A 23,186-nucleotide genomic window follows, 5' to 3' on the forward strand; every position below is an offset into this window, starting at 1 on the left:
TTCTAAAGTTCAAGGTTATGACCATGATCATAGTGGACACCTCATTAATATCTGCCTACTTTCACTAAATTCACAGAAGCAGATACATACAGTCTGGTTTGACCTGCTAAACTTCTGTCCCACCTCTGCATGCTCCGATGAGGTTGGCAGGCTGTAATCTAAAGGTAGTCCCACATTTTGGGAAAATCATGGATAGTACACACAGCATGAGATATAGAATATGGTGCTGTTCAGACTGCACAATAAAAGGCTAAATGTGTGGTTTTACATTTAGTCTACTAATTTATACCAGTGTGTTTGTAAACATAGTTTAATATCTGAAAAGTCATTACCAGAATGCAATTGATAACAATTAGATTTGAACAGAATATCTATATTATCGTGTATTCTGATGGTTCTGTAGTTTTAATTAGCATGTCAAACCTGTCAAGCATCGTTTTTTATATGGATTGATTCTGTATTCCCTTGTCGTGTCGTGCTGTATTGTGCTGGACCTCATTAGAGGTAAACTGCTGGTGTCATGCGAGCAATTAGCATGTGCCAACAAAATGTCTCCAATTTAGGAGACTTCTAATGGTGCTGTAACGCCTCACAAATGCACATGAAAGACAATTTATGGCAGATGGGAGATAAAAGTAGCAAGAGGAGGTGAGAATAAAGACAAAAGGGGTGTAGAAACATGTTTACAATCAGCTCGAATGCAGAAGTGTTTATGGCCACTTATTCACACCACGTGTCTCTGGAAGAGAAGATGTGTTGTTAGTGAGTGAAGTGGAAAGTGTGCTCACCTTGCACATTTATGTGCATGTGATGTAGGGATCATAATGGCATAAGGACTAGTGAAAATGTTTAGTGGTTGTTCCCAGTTGTTCAAACTGTAAAGTAGGAGTATGGATCACTATCAACAGGATATAGTAAGTGTTACTGCATGTACCCACAGCAAGCAACACGCTTGATGTGTCAGTCTTTATTGACTGATTGTGAGCTGGGCAACATCTATGCAATGGTCTTGTTTTGGGAAAAAAAGCTGTATATTTCTATAAATTATATTGCTGCTTTGTTATTGCCTCTCTTATTGTTACATCGTTCAGAGACAACATAAGATGTAAACGCTAAGGAAAAGGGTGGTAGTTTGACAGTTTATTCATACTGCACACCTCAGTGAGTTAATGAGTCGAGAAACTCATTAACTCAGTGAAGGTTGAATGATGAATGCTATCTTAGTAGGCAAAGGCATCCTGCTTGTTAGCTAACTTAACAAGTTAGCTAACTTAACAAGTCTGTGAGAAAGTTATAGTATGCTCAAGAGTGAGATGCAGAAGTCAAACACCATATGATGCAGGGTTTAGCTCTAATAATCAAAAATGAAAAGATCAACACTAATACGAGAAATTGAGGGAAAGTTGTGATTCTAACAAAAGTTATCTGGCAGTACCTGGTGTCACTGTAATTTTCTGCTATGGATTCAAATTACAATAAGATACCAATATAAACAGATTATTGATTCATTTGTGAGAACCTATGCTGGGGTCAGACATTGTATGTGATGATATCGATGCTAGAATGCTGGCAAAATGCTGTCCAGCATTATCAAATACACTTTTGCCAGTTTGTCTTCTAGATAACATAGAACCCCACTCCCATTTGCAATGCATTGTAAACTATATTAAGTCCATTCCTACCTTGCAATGTTTCACATTGATTGAAAAAGACCACCTTTTATTGAGCTCTGAGTTAGCCCTCTGTGGTATTTAGCAAACTCACAACTTCTGTATTCATCACATTCTTTCACCTGCTTACAGTGGTTGATTACTCAAGTACTGTACTTAAGTACAATTTTGAGGTACTTGTACTTTGCTTGAGTATTTTGATTTTAAGCTACTTTATACTCCACTACATTTATTTGCTTAATTTAATTACAGCTCTACTTCGTAGTTACTTTACATATTCAAATTATTAATTTAAAATATAAATCAACTAATAAATTATGATATATTATTATAGATTAAGCTACTTTTCCCCTACTGCCTGCTGTTAATTACTGTGCCATTTGAAAGTAACACTCTCACATGGCACGGTTTTGCAGTTTCATTATTACTAGCTCTTTAAAAGCTTGTTTCCTATATGCCAGCAATGATAAAACTGCACGCTACATTTTCATGTTTAATAAACTAAGTGTATTTCCTTTCATAGATGTCTTAGACACTTATGAAAACTAATGAAATCAGTCATTGAAAGTTTTACATAATAATATATCCATAGTTCAGTGTAGAAACCACTTGTTAATGTTATTGTGACATCAGGAAACTGCTCACAGTAGCATACCCTTGAATAAAGAGTGTGTTTTCAGAGCACAAAAACTAAACATAACACACCAAATAAATAATTTATTTTAAGAAAAAATATAGGGGAATGATATTCCAGGTATTGTAGAAAGAATTTCAGCATTTTTTGTGCGAATATGCTTCTAAATGTCACTCTATGACTCTACACTAATTACACTGCACTTGCAGAGTGATTATTTAAGCTCTATTGTAGTGTTATATTACATTTTGTATTGTGCTTGTTGTGAATCAGTCTCACAAATTTTGATTAATTTGATCTGTTAGAATAGTCAAGACAGGAGTAGGTTGACAGATATTCTTACTTGTTCTTTGCATCCTTCAGTTTGTTTGTGTGTGTGTGTGTGTGCGCGTGTAGCTGTGTGGGGGCTGCAGGCCTCATTAGTCTCAGTAGTGGCCTTCCTTTAACAAGCCCCTCATCAATACTGCAGTTTTTGTGTGTATGTGTGTGTGTCTGTGTGCACATGTATGCGCTTGTGCTCCGGCGTTTTTAGTTCCCTCCTCCCTCTGCTCTGAATTATTCATTATCTCAAGGCCTGTGTGTGCTTGTATCACTTACCTACCTGGAAGCTCATAGAGGCGTATGTGTGTCAATGTACATGCAGGTGCGTGTGCATGTTGTGACCTGACTCTTTCTGTGGTCTCTCTGGTTGTCAGCCAGGTTGCTCTCCACCAACAGCCTCTCACTCTCTCTCTCTCTCTCTCCTTCAATCTCCTTCTTCTTTTCTCCCTGTTTTCCCTCTCGCTCGCTTCCTTCCTGTGATGTTGTCAGCTGTGTTTGTGTGTGTGTGCCCCGTCTCGGACTGTGTGTTCAACCCGGTGTGTTTGAGTTTACGAGGGGCCCTGATAGGGTGAGTATGGATGGAGGGGCTTGGTTACCCCTCAGGATTCGCTATCTGCCCCGCTGGCACCACACAGGCTCCTACCAGCTCTACCCAGGTGAGGATACAGCTGGTGCTACAAATGCTTCTTTTCCAATTAAAGAAAATGTATATATCAAACATATTGACAGCAGAGGCTTTATCAGTTTAGCTTTAGTTTAGTAATTGAAATTCTTTTAAGGATTGCCAAGTTTAAAAGGAATCCCCCTATCACAAGATGCAGATGGTTTGTTAAATAAGTGGTTTTGTAACTACCAACTGCAGGGTGTACGAATGTGTTAGGGCAGCTATTGTCTTCAAAAAAGTTGCGAGTCTGAATGGTGTGATGATTAACCTATTATAGAGCAACTAATCCCTAAAGTTTTGGCTGAAGTGCCTCTACCCTGGAAATTAAAAAAATGCCTGTAGAACGTGAAAAAAATATCAACATGGGCAGCCCTGGGAGGGGGCGCAATTAGATAGACCTACAACCAATCAGAGCAACGAAACGTGTGACGTTACGCAGAGGTGGTGCTTGGTCTGTATTCAAGCAGGACAAAAATGGCGGCCTGGTTACAAACCTTCTCAAATTACAGCTAAACAGTACACTAAAATGTGTTTCTGAGGTGGGAAATAGGCAATGCAGTAACAGAATCTGGATTCATATTTGATCTGAGTTTCATGAGCCTGGTGGATGGACCTGCAGACTGGACGCAGGCCCAGACCTACAACAAATCGAAACATGTGACTTTTTAAATAGGAGGGGTTGGGGAGGGGTTGGTTGGTGGCGAGGGCTGCCACCATATACGTCACCAGCCCCCAGATCAGCCAATAGCAAAATTCAGTTGCAATAGCCGAGTTTCAATCTGGGCGCAGTCACTATGCCTATTTATAACACAATATGTAGAATTCAAATACTTTTCACTAAAATGTCAAGATTTGGACCTGAATCCATCAACAACACTACTAAATACCCATATACATTGGATTTCAGCTGATTTGGGGGGTGTGAGGGTTTAGTTACTCTTTAAACTCCACTAGGACACCTATGTCCTCTGCCGTCTTTCAGAGGCTGTAGCTCAGTTTCAAAGTAGTACTAGAGAGAAGCTAGATAACCTAAGGCATCCATTGGCACCAACCATGTTATGCTAGCTTGTCGGGAAAGTGGCTAAATAACGTTGCAAATTTAGGCAAAATGTTTGCGAGGGAAAAACTGGCAGGGCCATTTTCAAAGGGGTCCCTTGACCTCTCACCTCAAGATATCTGAATGGAAATGGGTTCTATGAGTACCCACGAGTCTCCTCTTTACAGACATGCCCACTTTATGCTAATCCCATGCAGTTTTGGGCAAAAATCATGCAGTTTTGTGCATTCAGTATAAATGTATTATTTTCGCCTATTCTAAAAATTATGTATTTTATATATATATTTATATATTTATATATATATATATATAATTAATTATAATATATAATTTTTCTACATTCTGGGGTCCCTAAACAGTATTGGAATTGCATTATGACTGGAAAGCTGAGACTCTTGTGGATTCAGTGAGCCCAATTGTAGACATGTGTGATGATGTTAGTCCCCATAGTAGCCATTTCATTGTTTGAGACCATTTTTTGAAACTTGACCTCACTGTATAAAATGTGACCTTTAGGATAGTCACAGCCTCATGAAACTTTACAACCACAAACTATAGACCTAGGGCATTCAGAGGATGTATGGCTTTCCTAGGTATATTGACAATAAGGGGGGTTTATGAGCAATGTCCAGAACAAGTACTCGCCATCTAATCACCAAAAAATGCAATTCTTACAGAAATCTCCAAATGTCAAAAGTTTTTGATACCAAATCACAGTATGGGTTTTTCAATGGTGTTCCTCATGGTCTTGGTGTCTTAATGTGGTATTTTGGAGGGATTTTTGACCATTTTTATCTATTTTTGAAAATGGATATGAATATGTTTATTACAGATTTAGGTCTAGAAAAATGTAATACACAGTTCCCAGCTTTCAGATGATGTATACTACGTGTGGCATATACTGTTGACCTGTTATCTCCCCCTAAAGATCCACTGCTCCCCCCTAAAAAAGTCAAAAATGGGTTTATAGTAATGCATTGGAGTGGAAGAGGTTCAGTGTTGTACCTTTTGCTATGCTGTTTCTTTTCTCCCTCTCCATTACAAGATAAAAGTGAACTGAATGCTTTCTGTGAATTCTAAGAATTCAAAAATAGGAAAGTACTTATTTTCCTTCTTATTATATTTTTGTGGTCTGCTCACTGAGCTCTGCTGAGTATTTCCACAGTAATATCTCTCTAAATAATCAAAATGTACTAAATTATTCAGTAATCTCACTTAAACCCCATGAAAACTCAAATCTTAAGTGCTTCTATATGACATTAAATATTTAGGATTAAGTAAGCAACAAACAAATAATTTATTAAGAGTTTAACACTCCAATCTGCTTCATCAGGACTGGGTGTGGTTTGATCAGATTTGATGACAGTGAGCAAACAGCCCCACAATTGTCATCACATTTTGATTAAAATATTGCGACATCCTTACTGGTTCACTTTATTCTATTTATTTTCAGTAATGAAGGAGGCAGAAATTGTCATCTCTGTCTCTTTTTTTGCGGACTATACTTGCATTTGACTTGTTTGGTTTGTCTATTGGCTTGGATGAGTTGTCAAAGACAGGAATTTTTATTTTGAAGAGGAAAATGTGGGAATTAGAGAAGCAATTAATATGAAATGACTCCTTTCACGTTGTTTATAGCCCGATATTACTGTTGTGATGCACCTTTATAGTGTTGACCTGTCTCTGTGATAGACTGGTGATCTATCCAGGGTGTGTGTTGTGACAGACTCCAGCCCCTGTGACACTGAACAGGACAAGTGGTTAACAGAATGGATGGACTGATGTTTGCCTCTTATTCACAGCAATACATTACCATTAATGACTTAAGTCTATGCAGTTTGAAACTGAATGAGAGTGAATGAGCCGAACGGTTTGGGAAAACTAATTAACAATATCCTTTAAAAACTAATTAAAAATATCAGTGTGAAAACTGTCATTGATAGCATTAAACTGGTGAAAAATGTGCAAAAGGGAAAATCACACCGGAATTATCCATTAATAGCCAAGTTTCCAACTTTTGAATCCCACAAGGCTTTCGCTGTGGGCAGCATACTGGTCTTTCAGTTTATTTACAGGATTTACGGGCACCTGACCGGTGATGCCTTCCCTCTGGCTGTTCTTGTATTTTGTTTTATCGCAACTGAGCAGCCCACTTCAGTTCATCAGGCCCGAAGCTCCGTTATTCTGGTTATTCTCAGCTTCTCTCTGTGCCTTTGCTTTGCACATCTGTCTAACATAGAAGTACTGAAGTCTAGTGGTGGGAAAAATAATCGATTCTTAAATGCATTGGGACTCTCCTTACAATGGTTAAGCGTCCATGCACAAAACTCTTTAACTGGAATGTTAATATGAGTAAAACTTATTTTAATTGAGTGTATGTACAGTACAAAAGTGTAGCTACAGTGTTCAAGATGTTAGGCAAATAGTTTAATACTGTTTGGAGTTGTTCAAGATTATACTAACTACACTGTGAAACATAAAAAACAAAGACAACGTGTGCATTGGAGCATGTTGTTGACACACTTTCAACAGTTCTGAACTGATCTGAACAGCATGGAGCTGCAGGGATACTGGCAGCTACTTGAGATACTTCTGTTGCACTGATAAGTGATAGTGGAAGTACATTATCTTTCTCAGTGTTTTTGTTTATTGACTTTAGGTAGAATCGTACCGTGATGTTATGATCATATCACATTATTTATTATTTTACGCAACTCTCTTGTCCACAACTGAACTAGTTTTTGTTTATCCAAGTTTTGTCTAATATAATGTATAACAGTGGAACACAGTTACTTGTATTCAGTTTGATTATTTCATATGTGATTTTGCATATATTTGCCCTATTGTGATATACAGTATATTACGTCACAGCCTGGTGCTTGGACTGTGGCAAGAATAGGAGACACCTAGGTATACTAAATAAAAATATATATATATATTTACAACAGATGAGTTGAAAATAGTTCAAACAAATGAGTAGATCAAATCTGTAATATCAGTATTGTAGGGATTGTATGAGTGAAAGTGTGCTGTAGTGGCGTTGTGTTGCAACGCGACAGATAAAGCACAGCAGGGACATGTGTGGGTAGAAGAGGTCTCACTGGACTGGCTGCTACTCTGGCATCGGCATGGAACACACCTGGGACACACCGGGCCCAGGTCTAGACTATGCTGCTGACAGTGCTGCCTTCAGGTTAAGCCCCTGCAGACAATTATATTTTTATTTATCTTAATATTGATTTTAATCACATCATTCAGCCCAGACCATACCACCCAATGATTATACTGTTGTTTTGTGCGCATAAGGAAAGAAAAAGTATGGAAATCAAAAATTGAGATGCATCAAAGATATTTTTTTTAATCATTGCCACTGAATCAAGTCAAATTGGAAGGTACCTAGAGACTCTCAGCTCTACTGAAGTCACTACCACTACAATTATTTGATGTTGTGTGTATTTGTTTCAGAATCAGAATCATAATCAGAAATACTTTATTGATCCCAGAGGGGAAACTCTTTCATTACAGCTGCTCAGTATCACGTCAATACACACAGGAAAAGAAGGAATAGAAGTACTAAGCAAATCAAAATATAATACACTATAATACAGGTAAGATAAATTAAGTACAAAGTGGATAAGTATAAAAGCTAAAATAAGTGTAAGTACCAAAGTGGATTTAGAGGTTGATAAGTATGTACAGTATAATACACTGTAATAAAATAAGTAATAAGTAATAGTGCAATAATGAGTACTATCAAGTTAAGTGTAGCCAATTAACTTAACAGTACTCATTATTGCACTATTACTTATTACTTATTATATTTGTTTGTGTGTGTGTTTGTGTGTGTGTGTGTGTGTGTGTGTGTGTGTGTGTGTGTGTGTGTGTGTGTGAACAGAGCTTAACAGCGTGGAGCTGCAGGGTTGCAGCAGCGACAACAGTCTGAACAGTAATGCCAGCCTGCCTAGTGTTCAGAGCCACCGGCGCCACACTGAGAGGAGAGTGGCCAGCTGGGCTGTCTGCTTCGAGAGACTGCTGCAGGACCCCGTGGGAGTCCGCTACTTCTCGGTACTATAACAGCACATGAGTAGCGTTGGCCAGCACATTCACATAACAGATAGGCTATGTTTCCTCAGCAAACCTTTCTAATTAATATTGCAAAGTTAAAAGCTAAATCAGTTATGCTTCTGTCAGGTGGGGTTTCCACAAGAAAAAATGTGATGTGAGGAGTCTATCAAATAGTAAAAATGTATTTGGGAGTTTGTTGTTTTGTGCCAGCTAGTGTTGGCCATATCTCTCACCTTGCAGCATTGTAATGACCTGATTGAAGGCCTTATATTGTATACTTTAAAGTCCTTTACAGCATTGTTGGAAGGTTGGAATGGGCATATTCTAAAGACTTTTCTGTAGAGACAAGTTACAGACAAGTTAAAAGCTGCTTTTGAACTGTATGTTGTGGTCATATCATTTGGTTGGTCATGTCAGGCTGACCAACTACCTCATGCAAATATTTTTTTAAAATCTAAAACAAAATAAAATCTCAAAAGTTGCCTGTGTGGAAAGCAGGTGTTGACAGACCACTACAGACTGCTTAAGTGCTATACACTAACCCCGCTGTATTATTGTGAATACACTTCTGTCTTCTGACTTTGTGTATATATTAGTTTGATGATTTTTCCTCATTTTTGATCCACATTTAATTCTTGTGCTGCAGGAGTTCCTCAAGAAAGAGTTCAGTGAGGAGAATATCCTGTTCTGGCAGGCTTGTGAGTTCTTCAGCCACGTCCCTGAGAATGACAAGAAGCAGGTAACAGACATTGTTTGATCTCACACATGCATCCATTTCCACCCCTCTAGCAATAATGAGGGAAAGTTTTATGTGTTAATCAGCTCTCATCTTCTCTTTCTCTCTGTCCTATCACCGTGTCTTTCTATCTATACCTTGACCTCTTCTCCTCATTCTGCCTGACCCTCCTACCTTCTCCAGCTCTCTCAGCGTGCCAGGGAGATCTACAATAGCTTCCTGTCCAGTAAAGCCACAACACCGGTCAACATAGATAGTCAAGCTCAGCTCGCTGATGACATACTCAACGCCCCTCGACCTGACATGTTCAAGGAGCAGCAACTGCAGGTAGCACATGCACCAAACACAACCTATTTATTAAAATCTCAAGGTAATTAGCAACCACTTCTGCCAAACAAGCATCTGCTCCAGATGACACTGACCTCTGACCTTCCTCGTGAGAGGGAAGTGAATAGAGGCTTTCCCTGAAGGACAAATTTATTATTACTCATAAAACTGAATCAAAACAGACCTCTATTGAAAATGTACTAGTATTACTAGCTCACACAACATAAGGTGAATGGCTTTTTAGATGTGCATGTCGTGGAGGGGGGGAAATTGCTGAAAAGCTCTATTGATTTCAGCAGCTGAGCTCAGATGTTCAAACTGTGATAAGAGTCACAAGGCTAGAAGGATATCCTCCTCACCATCACCTTCTATATTTTTACACATCAAACATGAACACATATTCTCCCAAAGACACGCACACACACGCACACACACACACACACACACACACAAACACACACACCAAAGCCTGAGATAAGCTTTTCCAATAATACCCCTTGGCTCGTCAAGATCTCATGGCGCCATTGACTTAAGATTTTGGGTCAGTCAGACTTACACACACATGTGGACTCAAACATACACACATACATACACACATATAAATCCATCTCTTTATATTTTCTGCCCCACTTTTACACAAGAAATATCACAATCTAACAGGCAGATTGCTATGCAATTTAGGAGCACATTAATGCTCCCAAGAGGACAGACACATTTGATTTTTAGAAACCCATGGCCTTGTCCTTTAGCGCCATTCTGCGGATCAATGTTAGATTTTAGGGCTCCAAGAAAAAAAAAAAATTCAACGCGAACAACATTAATATAGGATATTAGACTTATGTTGAATTCTTCCATGTGCTTTCAACATCTGTAAACATCTGTCCCTCTGTTACTCTTTATTTTGCCATCCTTAATCCTCTTTAATCATCGTTTTTCTCACCTCCTCCTTTCATTCTCTCTACTTTCTTTTCTGTCTTTCTTGATCTTAGTTCGTCCTTTCTTTCGTCAATCCTTTTACCATTACAAATTTTTCTGTCACCTCTTCTTGCCTTCCATCCCATTTCCTTTCTTGTTTTGCCTTTTTGTGTGCTTCTTCATTCCTTCCTGCATTTTCTGTTGCCTACTGATTACTTCTTTCCTTCCTTTTCACCCCTTTAGATCTTCAACCTGATGAAGTTCGACAGCTACACTCGGTTTCTCAAGTCTCTGCTGTACCAGGAGTGCATGCTGGCGGAGGTGGAGGGGAGGCCCCTGCCTGACCCTTACCACATCCCCAGCAGCCCCACCTCCAAACACAGCACCACCGGCTCCGACCGCTCCAACCTCTCCACACCCAAGAAGGTAACACAACAGAGAGCCTCCACAAACACCTCTTGGCTGTGTCTTGTCACAGTTTTCACAGTAATAGTGTCAGGATACACAGAAACATTGGGTAATTGGGAAATAGATTTGGGAAATATTGCTTCTAATTAAAATTTTAATTGCAGTTAAATGAGCCAAAATGAAAATGGTCTATGAATTTCAATAGGATGAGAATCACAGAATTGCTTTTACACTTTTGTAAAATGAACCTTATAAAAAAGTCCTAATTATTTTTAAGAGGTGGAATGATTCTGCGTATTGTTATGTAGTAGAATAGACAGTTTGTGCCTCTGTCTCTACCCCTCTTCATTTATTTCGTTTGTGTTTTATAGGAGGACAAAAAGAGCAAGTCAGGTAGATCTTTAAATGAGGACACCCGGGATGATTTAGGAGACCGGAAGAAAGGCATGTTCTTCTCCTGGTCCCGCAACAGGAGCTTCGGCAAAGGCCCGAAGAAACGAGAGCTGGCCGACTTCAACTACAGTTAGTAGTTTTGAACATTTTAAGTTGAAGAGTTTAATTCTTAACAAAAAATATCCTTGAATCAATTACAAAATTGCTGGTTCAGTAACACAGACCACCAAACAGTGATTCTTTAAAGTTCATATGCTATTTTTAAACTGCTTTGCTAATTTTAAACACCTATTGGAAGAGATAGAAAGAGCTGTTCAAATTGGAGGGCTATTTTTTATTTTGGATGTAGAGGTTTGGAATTATTCCCTTGTTTGTCTTTCTTCTAGACACTACTGATGAGTGTATTATTTTTCAGATTTCTCTGGCAGCAATGGTCGCCGTGAATCCCAGGGTTCGCTGTCTTCAGGAGCCAGTCTGGAGCTGGGGACGTCAGGGTCGGGGAGGAACGAGGTCAGTCTGGAAAGAGACATCACCAGATAATTAGTTTAGACATTACACTAATGGTCACATAGACATTCATTTCAGCATGGAGCAGCTTTATCTTCACCCTCTTCCTCTCAATTAATCTGTTTTAAAAGCAATTCAAACAAAAAACACTGAATACTGAAATAATGTCTGTTTTTCTTCCTCTCAACCTCCATTTCCATTGTATCTTATTTTTCAAACCCTCCTCTCACTATCTCCTCTGCCTCTCCCCATCTCTGTCTCTGTTTTCTTCCTTCAGGGTGATGTTTCCCGTGGCGCAGTATCAGTGTCAACAGAGCGCGGAGGGGGCAGCGCCCCCTTGAGGCAGTGTAACATAAGCTTGCCAGATGGCTCATGTTGCTCTGTGCCACTGAGGGCTGGCGTGTCTATCAGAGACCTGCTGCTGGGCCTTTGTGAGAAGCTCTGCATCAACCTGGCAGCTATAGACCTCTTCCTGGTTGGAGGGGAGAAGGTACAACACAAGTGGATGTGGGGTTGTCCTAAATACTTTTTATTTTGGGCTTCAAAGCTCTTATACAAATTATTAACAACCACAACAAATCACACTACACCAAATTAAGCAACCAAAATGAAGTCTGGTTGTTACCTAAAAAATTTTAAAGCAGCATTAATCAATATTTTTATATAAATAATAGGTCAAAAGACTGTGTAATGTGCAAGATGTCGCTTGTAGTGATGAACCCACAGAATTATCACCTGACTCTGCAGTTCCTCTCAGTTCTACGGGGCGCTTTAATGTCTTTCAGCTCATTTTTTTTGTTTTATAGCCCGTAACTTTACTGTCTCAGTGCTCAAACAGGCAATAGTTTGTTAACATGTTAGCCATATCAACTTTATAAGGTCACTATATGTCAACAACAACAAACAATATGTTTGATTTTCAGCTTCTTGTGGAGTTCTGCATGCGGCCAAAAAAATATTAATGCAGCTGTAAGAAATGATGATTACAACTACCTAGAAAGAAGTTTCAGTCGTAGTCATCTGTTAATAGCTAGTTTCTAATAGCTAGTTTTAATAACTAGCTATTAACAGATACTCAGGCAGATCCCCTCCTGAGGGCAGGGCTTATGTAACTCAGATTAGCTTAAATTTCCAGTTCCCGTCCAATTTTTTCACAATTGAGAATGACTTCCGGATGGGAGCCGAAACGTCTTGATTCTGAAAACAGTGTCCAGATGACTACGACTGAAACCTTTTCTACGATAGAACACACCTGGACGAATGAGGGACTACACCGTCCTACCTAGAAAGAAGCATTTCATATCAGTCAGAGGGTCAGAGAGCAGTGATTTTCACAGGTTTATCTTGTGCTCTTTTATTTAACAGTCAGTGATCACACTTTGGGGTTGGGCAACTAACTGTACGTCTTTCATGATGACTTCTCTCTTTTTCTCTGTCTCACTCTCTCAGCCACTTGTTTTGGACCAAGACTGTATGACATTGTGCTCTCGGGACCTCCGACTAGAAAAACGCACTCTCTTCAGGTACAGTAAAATGCAGTAATCACCATAAGCTTTCAAACATTTCAAACCAATACAAGGAATTATACTGAGAGTAAATGCTGGTCTTGAAACCACAATTTCCACTTGTGCAGCGGCTACAGAAAACTTGAATTCTGTTTTCTTCTTTTGCAGACTCGACTTGGTCCCTATTAACCGTTCAGTGGGCTTAAAAGCGAAGCCCACCAAGCCAGTGACTGAGGTCCTCAGACCTGTGGTGGCCAAATATGGCCTGCACCTCTCTGACTTGGTGGCACGCATTGTAAGTCCCCCCTCATTCTGGCTCCCTGTAGATACAGAAGGAAATAGACATACAGGCTGTGAATGTGATGACGTCAAACTGTTTGTATCTGTGTCTGTGTCTGTGCAATGCAGAGTGGGGAGTTGGAGCCATTAGATCTAGGTCTTCCTATATCCAACCTGGACGGGCTGCGAGTGGTATTAGATATAGCAGAACACACTCCTGGAAAAGGTAAGGAACACACACACATGCAGTTGCTGTCAATAATAAATTTAACCTGCTGTCTCTCATTGACAAAATACTTAACAAAAACCTAGTACTTGTATTACTGTCTCAATTATTATTATATTATATTAATTATCATTTTTGCATCTGTATCTCTACATCTGCTCTCTTTCCTTCATTCAGCAGACAAACAGAAAGTAGTAGTCCCCTCAACAAGCAGAAACCAACCAGCAACAGTAAGATCTCCTCCAGCTTCTTATTTACCATTTTCTTCTCGCTCTGGAATGTTCCATAACCCACCAAATGTCCCACTTCCTGGTTGATGATGTCACGCTACTAAGTGTCTCTCTTGCTGTCTTCAATCACCCATGTCTGTTTGCAATGTGTTAAAAATGTACGCAGGTGTATGATGTGTGTCTCTGGCAGCATTCGGGCTGTGTGTGACTGTATTTATGTGCACTGTTGCTGTGGGGCCGAGAGCCTCGTCACACTCTCAAGGTTCCTAATGTTCCATTATTGTGGTCTGCCTGTGGCCGAATGCATCATCAACTTTTCTCTCTGGTTTGCTGGTTCTCTTTTTTCCATAACCCAGTGGCCAGGTGTTAGTAGCCCAGCCTCGCAGAGCATTTGCTGGGTCTCAGAACCTCGAAAACTCCCTCCCTCTGTGCACCTAGAAAGGACTTATTTGTTGGTGGCAGTAGTAATTTAGATTGCTGTCTAGGTTTCCTTGATATTATTGGGGTTTAATCTTATTGATGACCATCTGAAATGGTCATTTATTGCTTTCTTGGTTGATTTTACAAGAACCTTTTTTTTAAAAAACACACAAAAAACAGGCTGTTTCCCACTTCAAGGGCAGTAGTGTGGCTTTAAGTAGTAGAAAGTTGGTCCCTCTGGTGTTGTGGTGTGTGTTACTGTTACCCTACATGTTGGTAATGCTTAGTACACACAGTGTTGGGCATTGCGGTTGTCTGAATGGAACATCCCACCTGTCTTTTAATTAGAATTTATCAAAGATATATGTTTTATATAGAATTATTTTCAATACATGTCAACGATTATCAATTACACATAACCAACAATTTCATTATCATAATTACTTTGATCCCATTTAATTGTCCTTCTTCTCAAAAGCAGCGTCTTTGAAACTTGTGGCCCCTACCCCCCATCAAATTGTTCTCATTTTACAATTTGTCACCATCCTCACTTTCAGTAGCACTAGTCCCCACGTGTTGTCATTACTTGTGCCCATATTTGCACCATCATGACTCACCAGGGCTTTAATGCCCTGCTCCGCTCTCCTTGTGGCCCCCAGGGGGAGGACAGGCCATCAGGGAAAGCTGGTTCAGCCCACCCCCATGGGGAAAACGGCAAGGCTGGGCCCAGCCCTGACACACGCAGCCAGCCCTTACCCAACCACTCTGTCTCTCTCCATAAGGCTCCGGAGAAAAGAAAGCAGAAAAAGATTAATATAGACGAAGCTGAAGGTAAAGACTGAACGACCGCCCTCTGTCTCTTTTGTTTCTGTAGCTTTGTTACTGTGATCACACTAACCCTTTTGCCTGTCTGCAGGCAAATGCTTTCAAAGCTAGCTAGCTACATGTAGCACAGTCACCCCTGCTCACACTGAATGTAGCTTTGACTTGTCTAACTGATTAATACACACCCTCTGCTGCATGTTTTCTGAATTACAATGAATGTGTTTTACTGTTTTTTAAGATGTCATTTTGGGTGATCATTAATTTGTGTGAGTGTGTGTGCACATGCATGAATGTGTGTGTGCTTATGTGTGTCTGTACACCTGTTTCTGTTTGTTGTGTGTGCGTGTTTGCCTGCAGAGTTCTTCAACCTCATATCCAAAGCTCAGAGCAACCGAGCAGACGACCAGCGAGGCCTGCTAAACAAAAGCGACCTGCAGCTCCCAGACTTTCTGCGCCTGTCGCCAGTGGAAACCAACCAGGCTGTGCCTCCTCCCTACGACCCTGAGCCCAGTTGCTCCACCCCGTATTCCCGTAACCCCAACAACGGCAGCCTCCCTAGCAGCGGTCGCCAGGGCAATAAGGCGAACAGCAACGACAGGGGAGGAGGAGGCGGCACCCACTTGCTCAACGCAAGCCATCAGTCCCAGAGCTTGGACTCTGCACTGGGCACTGAGAGTGGAGGGGGGAGGAAAACCAGACCACCTCCTCCATATCTTGGCACCATCTCCCCCATCCACCCGTCCCAGGGTGCCCAGCGTTGTCTCCTCCAGGACTCTGTCAGGGGAGAATCTGTCCAGATGCTGGTGGAGGACACCCTGTCTGATCTAACTCTTGTGGGAGAGGGGGACATTAACAGCCCCAGCCTCAACTACGTCACTCCCTCAGCCCTACAGTACAAACCCCACCCCCGACCCCAACAACAAGCACAGGACTGTCGGCCTAGCTCAGGTACTGCCCCTGTGTGAACTCTTGAAACTTTTGAACTTTCACCTCTTCCTTCACCTGACTGTGAGCGGGACTGGAGACCCATTAAAGTCAGTTTGAAGTTTCTTGTTGGCCCAGAATGCATCCAGATCTCCTCCTTTAATTTCATAAATCACTTTCTACTGTCTAATTAAAATTACGGAACATTTAATTCTAGATTCAAGTGTAAAATACAGTAAATAATGTAAAAGATTGAGCTGAGACTTTCATCACATGCAGTAGAAATGAGTGTTAATTTAGTCAAACAATGGATGTAGTGAGTTGATATAGTGATGTATGCACCACCTTGCGGCCAGCATCTGCTATAAGTCAACAACAGCCTGAAGTTAGGTTAGACACACGAAGAGAGGAAAATGGATGCATTAGGCTTGGACAGAACTTGTCTTTGGAGTTTCCAGGCGTGGTGTGTATCTATGTGAACCTTTTTTTTCTGGAGATGTAAGCTCGAGGACGAGCTCAGGATGAATTGGTGTTGACCAGTGCCAAACTCCCTCCTCCATCCCCCCCAGTGTACAGAATCTAACAATGCACTTTAGCCAATTACAAACAAGACTTTACACATCTTTACACATTTTTAAAAAATATTTTCTCCCTTTTCTTTTTTTGCTTTAACCTTTCAAAATGTCAGTTTCACTCTACAAGTGGTTGAGCTGCCATAGGGCCAGAAAACAATTTGCTAACAATCACAAGCTGTTCCAAATCCTCAGTGGTATGGAGGCTACGTCACTGCACTTTTAAGTGGACCATGTATTATTAACTTATTACATGCTTTTTAGCACACTGCTTGCTGACACAGCGGGCCTGACCCCATAAATACAAACATATGCTACAGTGCCATGAACACACACATTTGCTCAGCTGTTCTTATCCACTTGAGCACAGTACATTCTGTGTTTCCACCACTTTTCTCTCACCTCAGGCATTTCTCGTGTCATTTGTTGCTAACAGAATATAGCGAGTGCAGACACATGCAATCCCACTCTCTGACCAAATTATCAGAAACGTCTGCATTGACTGTACATGAGCAGTTTTCTCTTTTTCATCTCCATTTTTCGTCTTTACGCTACATCACACAGCAGCATCAGTTTTTTGTTTTTTTTCCACAGTGTAGCAATTCATCAGTGTTTCAAACTGTCTTTCCCTGCAGGGTTTTAGCTGGAAAACATGGACTAACAACACAAACCATTTCACTTTTTAAAGGTTTTACTCTTACTTCATCCTGTACTATTAATTTATCCCACATCCTTTTCATTTTTTCGATCGAAGTATTCATTTGTATATAGTCAACTTTGTGAAATCACCGTATTGCTATAGTCATTGTTGAATTGCAATGCAGCCATGCTGTTTCTTCAGTTGTGTCACAATAGAAATCAATTATCCTCTGTTCTGTTCAGTTGGCTGTACTGTCTGTAAATAGATCAAATAAATGTTTTAAAGGTTGAACTCTCCCTGTAGAGCCTCATGTGAGCGGCCTCCTTTCTTTTCTTAGACTTTCAATAATATCCGATTTATTCTGTTTGCCTCACTTCATTTGTTATAAGTATGTGCCTCAAATTTGTCCTCAGCACTTCTGTGCATGGAGGCACTGAACTGGAATCAATGTTTACATGTCGTTTTTCATCTAAGGTTAAAGCATTTCTGTGCGTCTTCATAATCCTGATTTTTAATGTCAAACAGAATATCACCATGGTAATAACCAGTGGTGGAATGTAACTGTACCTCAGTAAATGTCAGTACAGTTAGTGAAGTACAGTTTTGAGGTACTTTACTTGAGTATTTACATTTTCTGCTACACTTTATACTTCTACTCCACCACATTTCAGAGGGAACTACGTACATTTTACTCCACTACATTTATATGACAGCTATACATATATATATATATATATATATGTATGGATTCTTCAGTTTATTTTTCCTTCTGTTTTTGACCTCTGACCACCTGACTCCATCTGTACCACCTCTCTCCTATTTATCTTACTTGATATTCCTCTCCTCTCTCTGTTGCTTCTTCTGTGTGTGTGTGTGTGTTTGTCTGAAGGACAGGGCTTTTGTTTCGGGGTACAAAGGCTTTTGGGGGGACTGGGCTATTAGCTATGCATGGGTTCCCCTCTGCTCAATGCCTTGTTAGGCAAGCTTTGTCATGCTGGGCTCTTTGGCAGCCCACAAACAAAACTAGGTTCTGTTTCTTCCTTATCCTCTCACACACACACACACACACACACACACACACACACTTGACACATACATGCTCGTGCTCACGTACAAACACAGAGTGTCTACATCTGTGTGTATCTTTTGCATCACAACATCACATGATGATCTTATTCTGCAGCGGTTTTCATTAGAATAATTCTTCAGTGTTGTTTGTTGTGTTTGTGTTTCCTCCGGGACTGACATGTGACAACAGCAGCAACTGTATTTAACCGGTCCATATAGTTAAGCAAAACATTAGAGAAAGAGAGATAAAATATCTTTGCCTGTTCCACTTTCTCCCCTCTCACTTACACACACAGACACACAAAAAACACAAGTTCCTGTCTGGCTGTGATGTATGAGTCTGTGGGATTTTTTAAGTGTTCAGATAAGACTCTGTCAAGGACAATGTCAGGAAAATAGATAGGAAAGGACAAAAAAACAAGAATCTGTATTCATGAGGACAGTTGATAGTTGTTTCCTTTGTAGTATTATACATTTTTCAGATGAGGATTAAAAAAGAGCAAAAAAAAAGAGATTATTAAGTGCTGAGATTTCTTGGAAGTAAACCAATCTCTGGGTGTTTTGTTGCTGTAATTGCATGAGGAAAACCTTGTTCACAGAAGCTGTTATATGAATACAGTTTGGGCTTGGTGTTTCAATTCACTGGCACTTGCTGGGACCATTGCCCATGTCCACTGGTCAACTAAATAGTCACCTCCTAGTGTATCAGCACAATTTGGCTTTTGATCTCAAATGGCTCCATCTGCTGGTGAGAGAAGGAATAAAACTATGGTGGACAGAAAGAGGAATAGGAGGAAGAGAAGGAGAGAAAACACTTCCTCAGCTGAACTTAGGCAAACTGGATCGCACTGTATTATATCCAGGGTTGGAAATTAACTAATTGAAAGTACTGTAGTTACTGAACTGAGTAATTTTTATTTACTTGTTTTTGCTTTAGTACACCTTAACATAAGTAATTCTATTTTCACTTGAAATATTTTGTACTTTTTTGTTATTGTTGAGTAGTATACAGTTGCACTTTTAAGGCACAATCACTAAAGGCTCTGCACACCCACAAAGGTGTAGGAGAGGCCTAATCAGGAAATAAGAGGAAACACCTGTAGACCAAGGATGTGTAGGGTCTTTAAGATGTTTCTTCATAACGTTACCTCTTCTCTTGTAAAGCTAATCCTGAAACAGACTTCACCTCCTTTTGTAACAAGTCATTTTACTTGCAGCTGAGTAATATCGAAGTCAAGCGGCAGCACTTCTACTTACGTGGGACAGCCTTGTACTATATACTGTACTGTACTGTATCCACTGTACATTCACCAGAGTCTATAGCCATGCTAGATATGCTAGAAATGAGACAATAGCAGCAACAGGTTTAAAGTCAAAGTCACATAATTATTAAAAAAAATAGAGCTGTGTGAACAAACAGGCAAATCAGCTGTCACTGAAAATGTTTCTCTCAGCCAGTAGATGGCAGCAGTCTGTATTAAGATGTGGGGACAGTCTCTTTTCACTCACACACACATTCACAGTGAGCACCATCTAACCCTCTTTCCCATGATGTCATAGCCAACAGCCAGCATGGGAATATCTGTCACATCCACTTAGTTTCCTGCTGCAATCCAGCTCTCTGTGTGTGTGTGTGTGTGTGTGTGTGTGTGTGTGTGTGTGTGTGTGTGTCCGTGGTGTTGCAACAGTTGGCTATATGCTGGTCATGGCTGTCAGAGTGTGACATATGACAGAATGTGAATATTCTTCTTAATTTCTCACTGTCTTCTTCACATGCACATAAACATACAGAGGGATGAAGCTACAGTGCCAAGATAAAGAGAGTGAACCCTTTGGAATTACCTGGTTTTCTGCTTAATTTAGTCATAAAATGTTATCTGATCTAAAATGTTATCTGAAAGTAAATGAATCGTTAGATTTAATATCTGGTTGAACCTCCTTTGGTAGCAATGACCTCAATCAAACACTTCCAGTAGCTGTGGATCAGACCTGCACACCGCTCAGAGCAAACTTTGGCCCATTCCTCAGGCCATATTTTAAGACAAATTCATAAATAAATGCAAGTAATTCCAAACGTTTTTTCTTGGCACTGTATCTTCTAGCTTTAGTTCATAGTTTGTGCGCTCTTGTTTTTGTATTTCATTTCTCACTGCACCACAGACTTTTACCAACAAATGCAGAACATTTTGCTCTTATTTTGTGTTTCCTCTGAGTGTTCCTTGCATGCGGATTGTTTGCAGTGCTGGTGAGTGCTTTGTCATTTCTTTTGTCTCCTCCGTCTGTCTCTTTTGTTGTCCCTCTTTTTAAAGCAGCCTCTTCTTCCTTAGGTAAAGACAGAGACAAATGGAGAGGGAGGGAAAGAGGAGGAGGAGGTTTCAAAATGCCCAGCAGAAGGACTACATCTTCCAACCCGGTCCCTCCCTCTCCTCCTTCTCCTCCTCCTCCTCCACGGCCTCCTCTTCGCTCACGTCGCAAATCCAAGTCACCTTCATCCCGCTCTAACCACTCAACCCCAAAACGAGCCTTGGATTTGGACAAAATCGGGGCTACCCATGACCCAGAAGACAGCAGGCAAACTCGCAGAGGGCCCCGAGACCTCCGGGGCCCCCAGGGTTCAGAGCTGGACAGGAAGTGGGAGGGTGTGGCCTTGGAGCTGCGTTGCCGTGGCAGCAGGATGAGGTCGGCAGTGTATCAGACTTCGGACTTGCCCTCCATGGTCAAAGCCAAGAGACAGTTGGAGCAGAGTGACGGCAAAGGGCAGATAGACCGGAGTAAATTGAAAGCAACCTTTGTTTGAGGAGCCCGATGTTTAGTTGACTCACAGACTGTCTGACCTGCTGATGTTGTCTCTGTGACTCTGACCGCAATGTTGTTCACAGCAGCTGAAACAATGTCAAGTTGAGTCGAAGGGCCCAGCGTCAACAACTGTGCAGCTGCTCCCAAACCCTCACGGAGGGCTGCCATTAGAAGGCGGCAGGCTGAGATGAATCAAATGCTGTGTCCCATTTCCATACAACATACTCATTCTCAGTATGTACTGTGCAGCGGTGGAAAGTAACTAAGTACGTTCACTCAAGTACTGTACTTAAGTACAGCTTTGAGGGACTTTCCAGTTAATGCTACTTTGTACTCTAATTCCACTACATTTCAGAGGGAAATATTGTACTTATTTTCACAGTTATTATCACTGGCTACAGATGAATCATTTGCAAACAAAAAACACAATCATCCTATAAAAAATAATGCATGCTTAGATGAAAATACCTCACAGTATATACAGAAGTTAAAACTAGATCTACATCGACCAGCTGCCACAGGCAACAAAATGTTTCTTACAGATTAATGCATCAATAATAATTAATTAATGTTCAATAATATAATATATAACAATATAGACCTCTAATAGGGACCATGCTGCATGATGAGTACTTTTACTTTGAACAATTTAAGTATACTTTGCTGATTTTTAGAAAACTTCTGTATGTCATTTTTTTAACTGCAGGACTTTCACTTGTAATGGAATTATTTTTGAATTGTGGTATTGCTACTTTTACTTAAGTAAAGGATCTAAGTACTTCTTCCACCACTGGTAGTGTAGTGGTTGGTAAGTAAGCAGACTAAAAAACCCTTGATAGAAGCTGCTCAACTGCAAAAAAAATCAAACAAATTGTGGGTGGTGGTGAAACAGCTGCAGGAACTCCTCAGTAAAAACACAAAAAATAACGATTGGATCTTTGGGAAAACATTTTGCTGTCTAGTTGTGAAGGTTAAGTGGCAAAACGGTTTGATTTATGTTTATCGGCTCATGTTTTGAATGCTAAAGTAAAGTATATTTATATCTTGTATGTTAAATGCAAAAACAGTATCTACAACAATTAGTATATAGTGTATACAAAGAGCATGTAGTAGAGCTACGGAATTGGGACACAGCACTGCACTTCCTGGAACTTCTCCATCAGTATCTGTTGTGCCCCTGCAGGAGTAGTTCTTTGGTTCTGTATTTTGACATACATCTATAATTTAAAGGGGTACTCCAGCAATTTAGTATTGCTCTTCTATAAAGTTGGGGGACTTGTGAATACAAACTCACAGAGGCTGAAATATTCTGACTTTCAGTCCTCAGTATGGGGCAAGCTCTAAAAATGTTAGATCCTACATTTCCCACAATGCAACTCCACAGCATCTTTCGTTAGTTCTCAGTCAACGCAGATTTTCTGTTTAAAATGTGCCTTCTTCAAGCCCAGACCAAGACATCATCAGAAGACATGATACAGCTGTTTTCACAAACTGAGTAGTAGCCTACCAACCATGGCGAGCAAACTCATCTTCATGTGTAAAATCTCTGGAGTTCCCCTTTATCAAAGGTTCAACATGTCAGCCACCTGAATTACAATTAACATGTTGAAAAGGCAGCCATGAGAAACTGTCAGCTGTCTGCATTGTGTAGGATAACACAGTGAAGGAATGACATAAGTGTTTGTTCTTCTTTGTCCTGGCACTTTATCCCACCAGCTAGTTCATTAAATTCATAAACGTCATTCCAGGAATAAATGCCCCTGAACTTAGAGAGGCCCTGGAAGTAATACCACCCCCAAAACATCCAGTCCTGAGTCAAGTGCCTTGGTCTAGAGCAATGCAAGGATTTATATTACCCTGGACCTCGTTGCTGTGAGACAACAGTAAAACCAGCTGGACTGCTGTAGTCCCCCTTTGCCCTCAGGATTTGCTCATTCAGTATATGGACATATCATGTTCACATAATAAAATATTTTCTTGACTAGTGATCTTGTATAATCATTT

General features: G+C 40.4%; 1 protein-coding gene across 6 annotated transcripts in view; it reads left to right on the forward strand.

Moving 5' to 3' along the window:
- rgs12b (regulator of G protein signaling 12b) overlaps positions 1-17,614 on the forward strand; it is a 45,850-nt gene extending 28,236 nt beyond the window's left edge. The window contains exons 6-18 of one of the 6 annotated variants that reach the window (XM_044190523.1): positions 8,242-8,411; positions 9,058-9,150; positions 9,331-9,474; positions 10,633-10,815; positions 11,169-11,319; positions 11,606-11,700; positions 11,975-12,187; positions 13,147-13,220; positions 13,371-13,497; positions 13,611-13,707; positions 13,885-13,937; positions 15,017-15,188; positions 15,540-17,614. In XM_044190523.1, coding sequence (XP_044046458.1) covers positions 8,242-8,411; positions 9,058-9,150; positions 9,331-9,474; positions 10,633-10,815; positions 11,169-11,319; positions 11,606-11,700; positions 11,975-12,187; positions 13,147-13,220; positions 13,371-13,497; positions 13,611-13,707; positions 13,885-13,937; positions 15,017-15,188; positions 15,540-16,147 — 2,180 coding nt within the window. In that variant the 3' untranslated portion in view covers positions 16,148-17,614. The remainder of the gene's footprint in view (positions 1-8,241; positions 8,412-9,057; positions 9,151-9,330; positions 9,475-10,632; positions 10,816-11,168; positions 11,320-11,605; positions 11,701-11,974; positions 12,188-13,146; positions 13,221-13,370; positions 13,498-13,610; positions 13,708-13,884; positions 13,938-15,016; positions 15,189-15,539) is intronic. The other 5 variants (XM_044190525.1, XM_044190524.1, XM_044190526.1 and 2 more) reach the window with 5 other exon arrangements.
- The last annotated feature ends 5,572 nt before the right edge of the window (positions 17,615-23,186 follow it).

The sequence above is a fragment of the Siniperca chuatsi genome, linkage group LG3 (assembly GCF_020085105.1).
Source record: "Siniperca chuatsi isolate FFG_IHB_CAS linkage group LG3, ASM2008510v1, whole genome shotgun sequence".
NCBI classification, from domain to species: Eukaryota; Metazoa; Chordata; class Actinopteri; order Centrarchiformes; family Sinipercidae; genus Siniperca; species Siniperca chuatsi.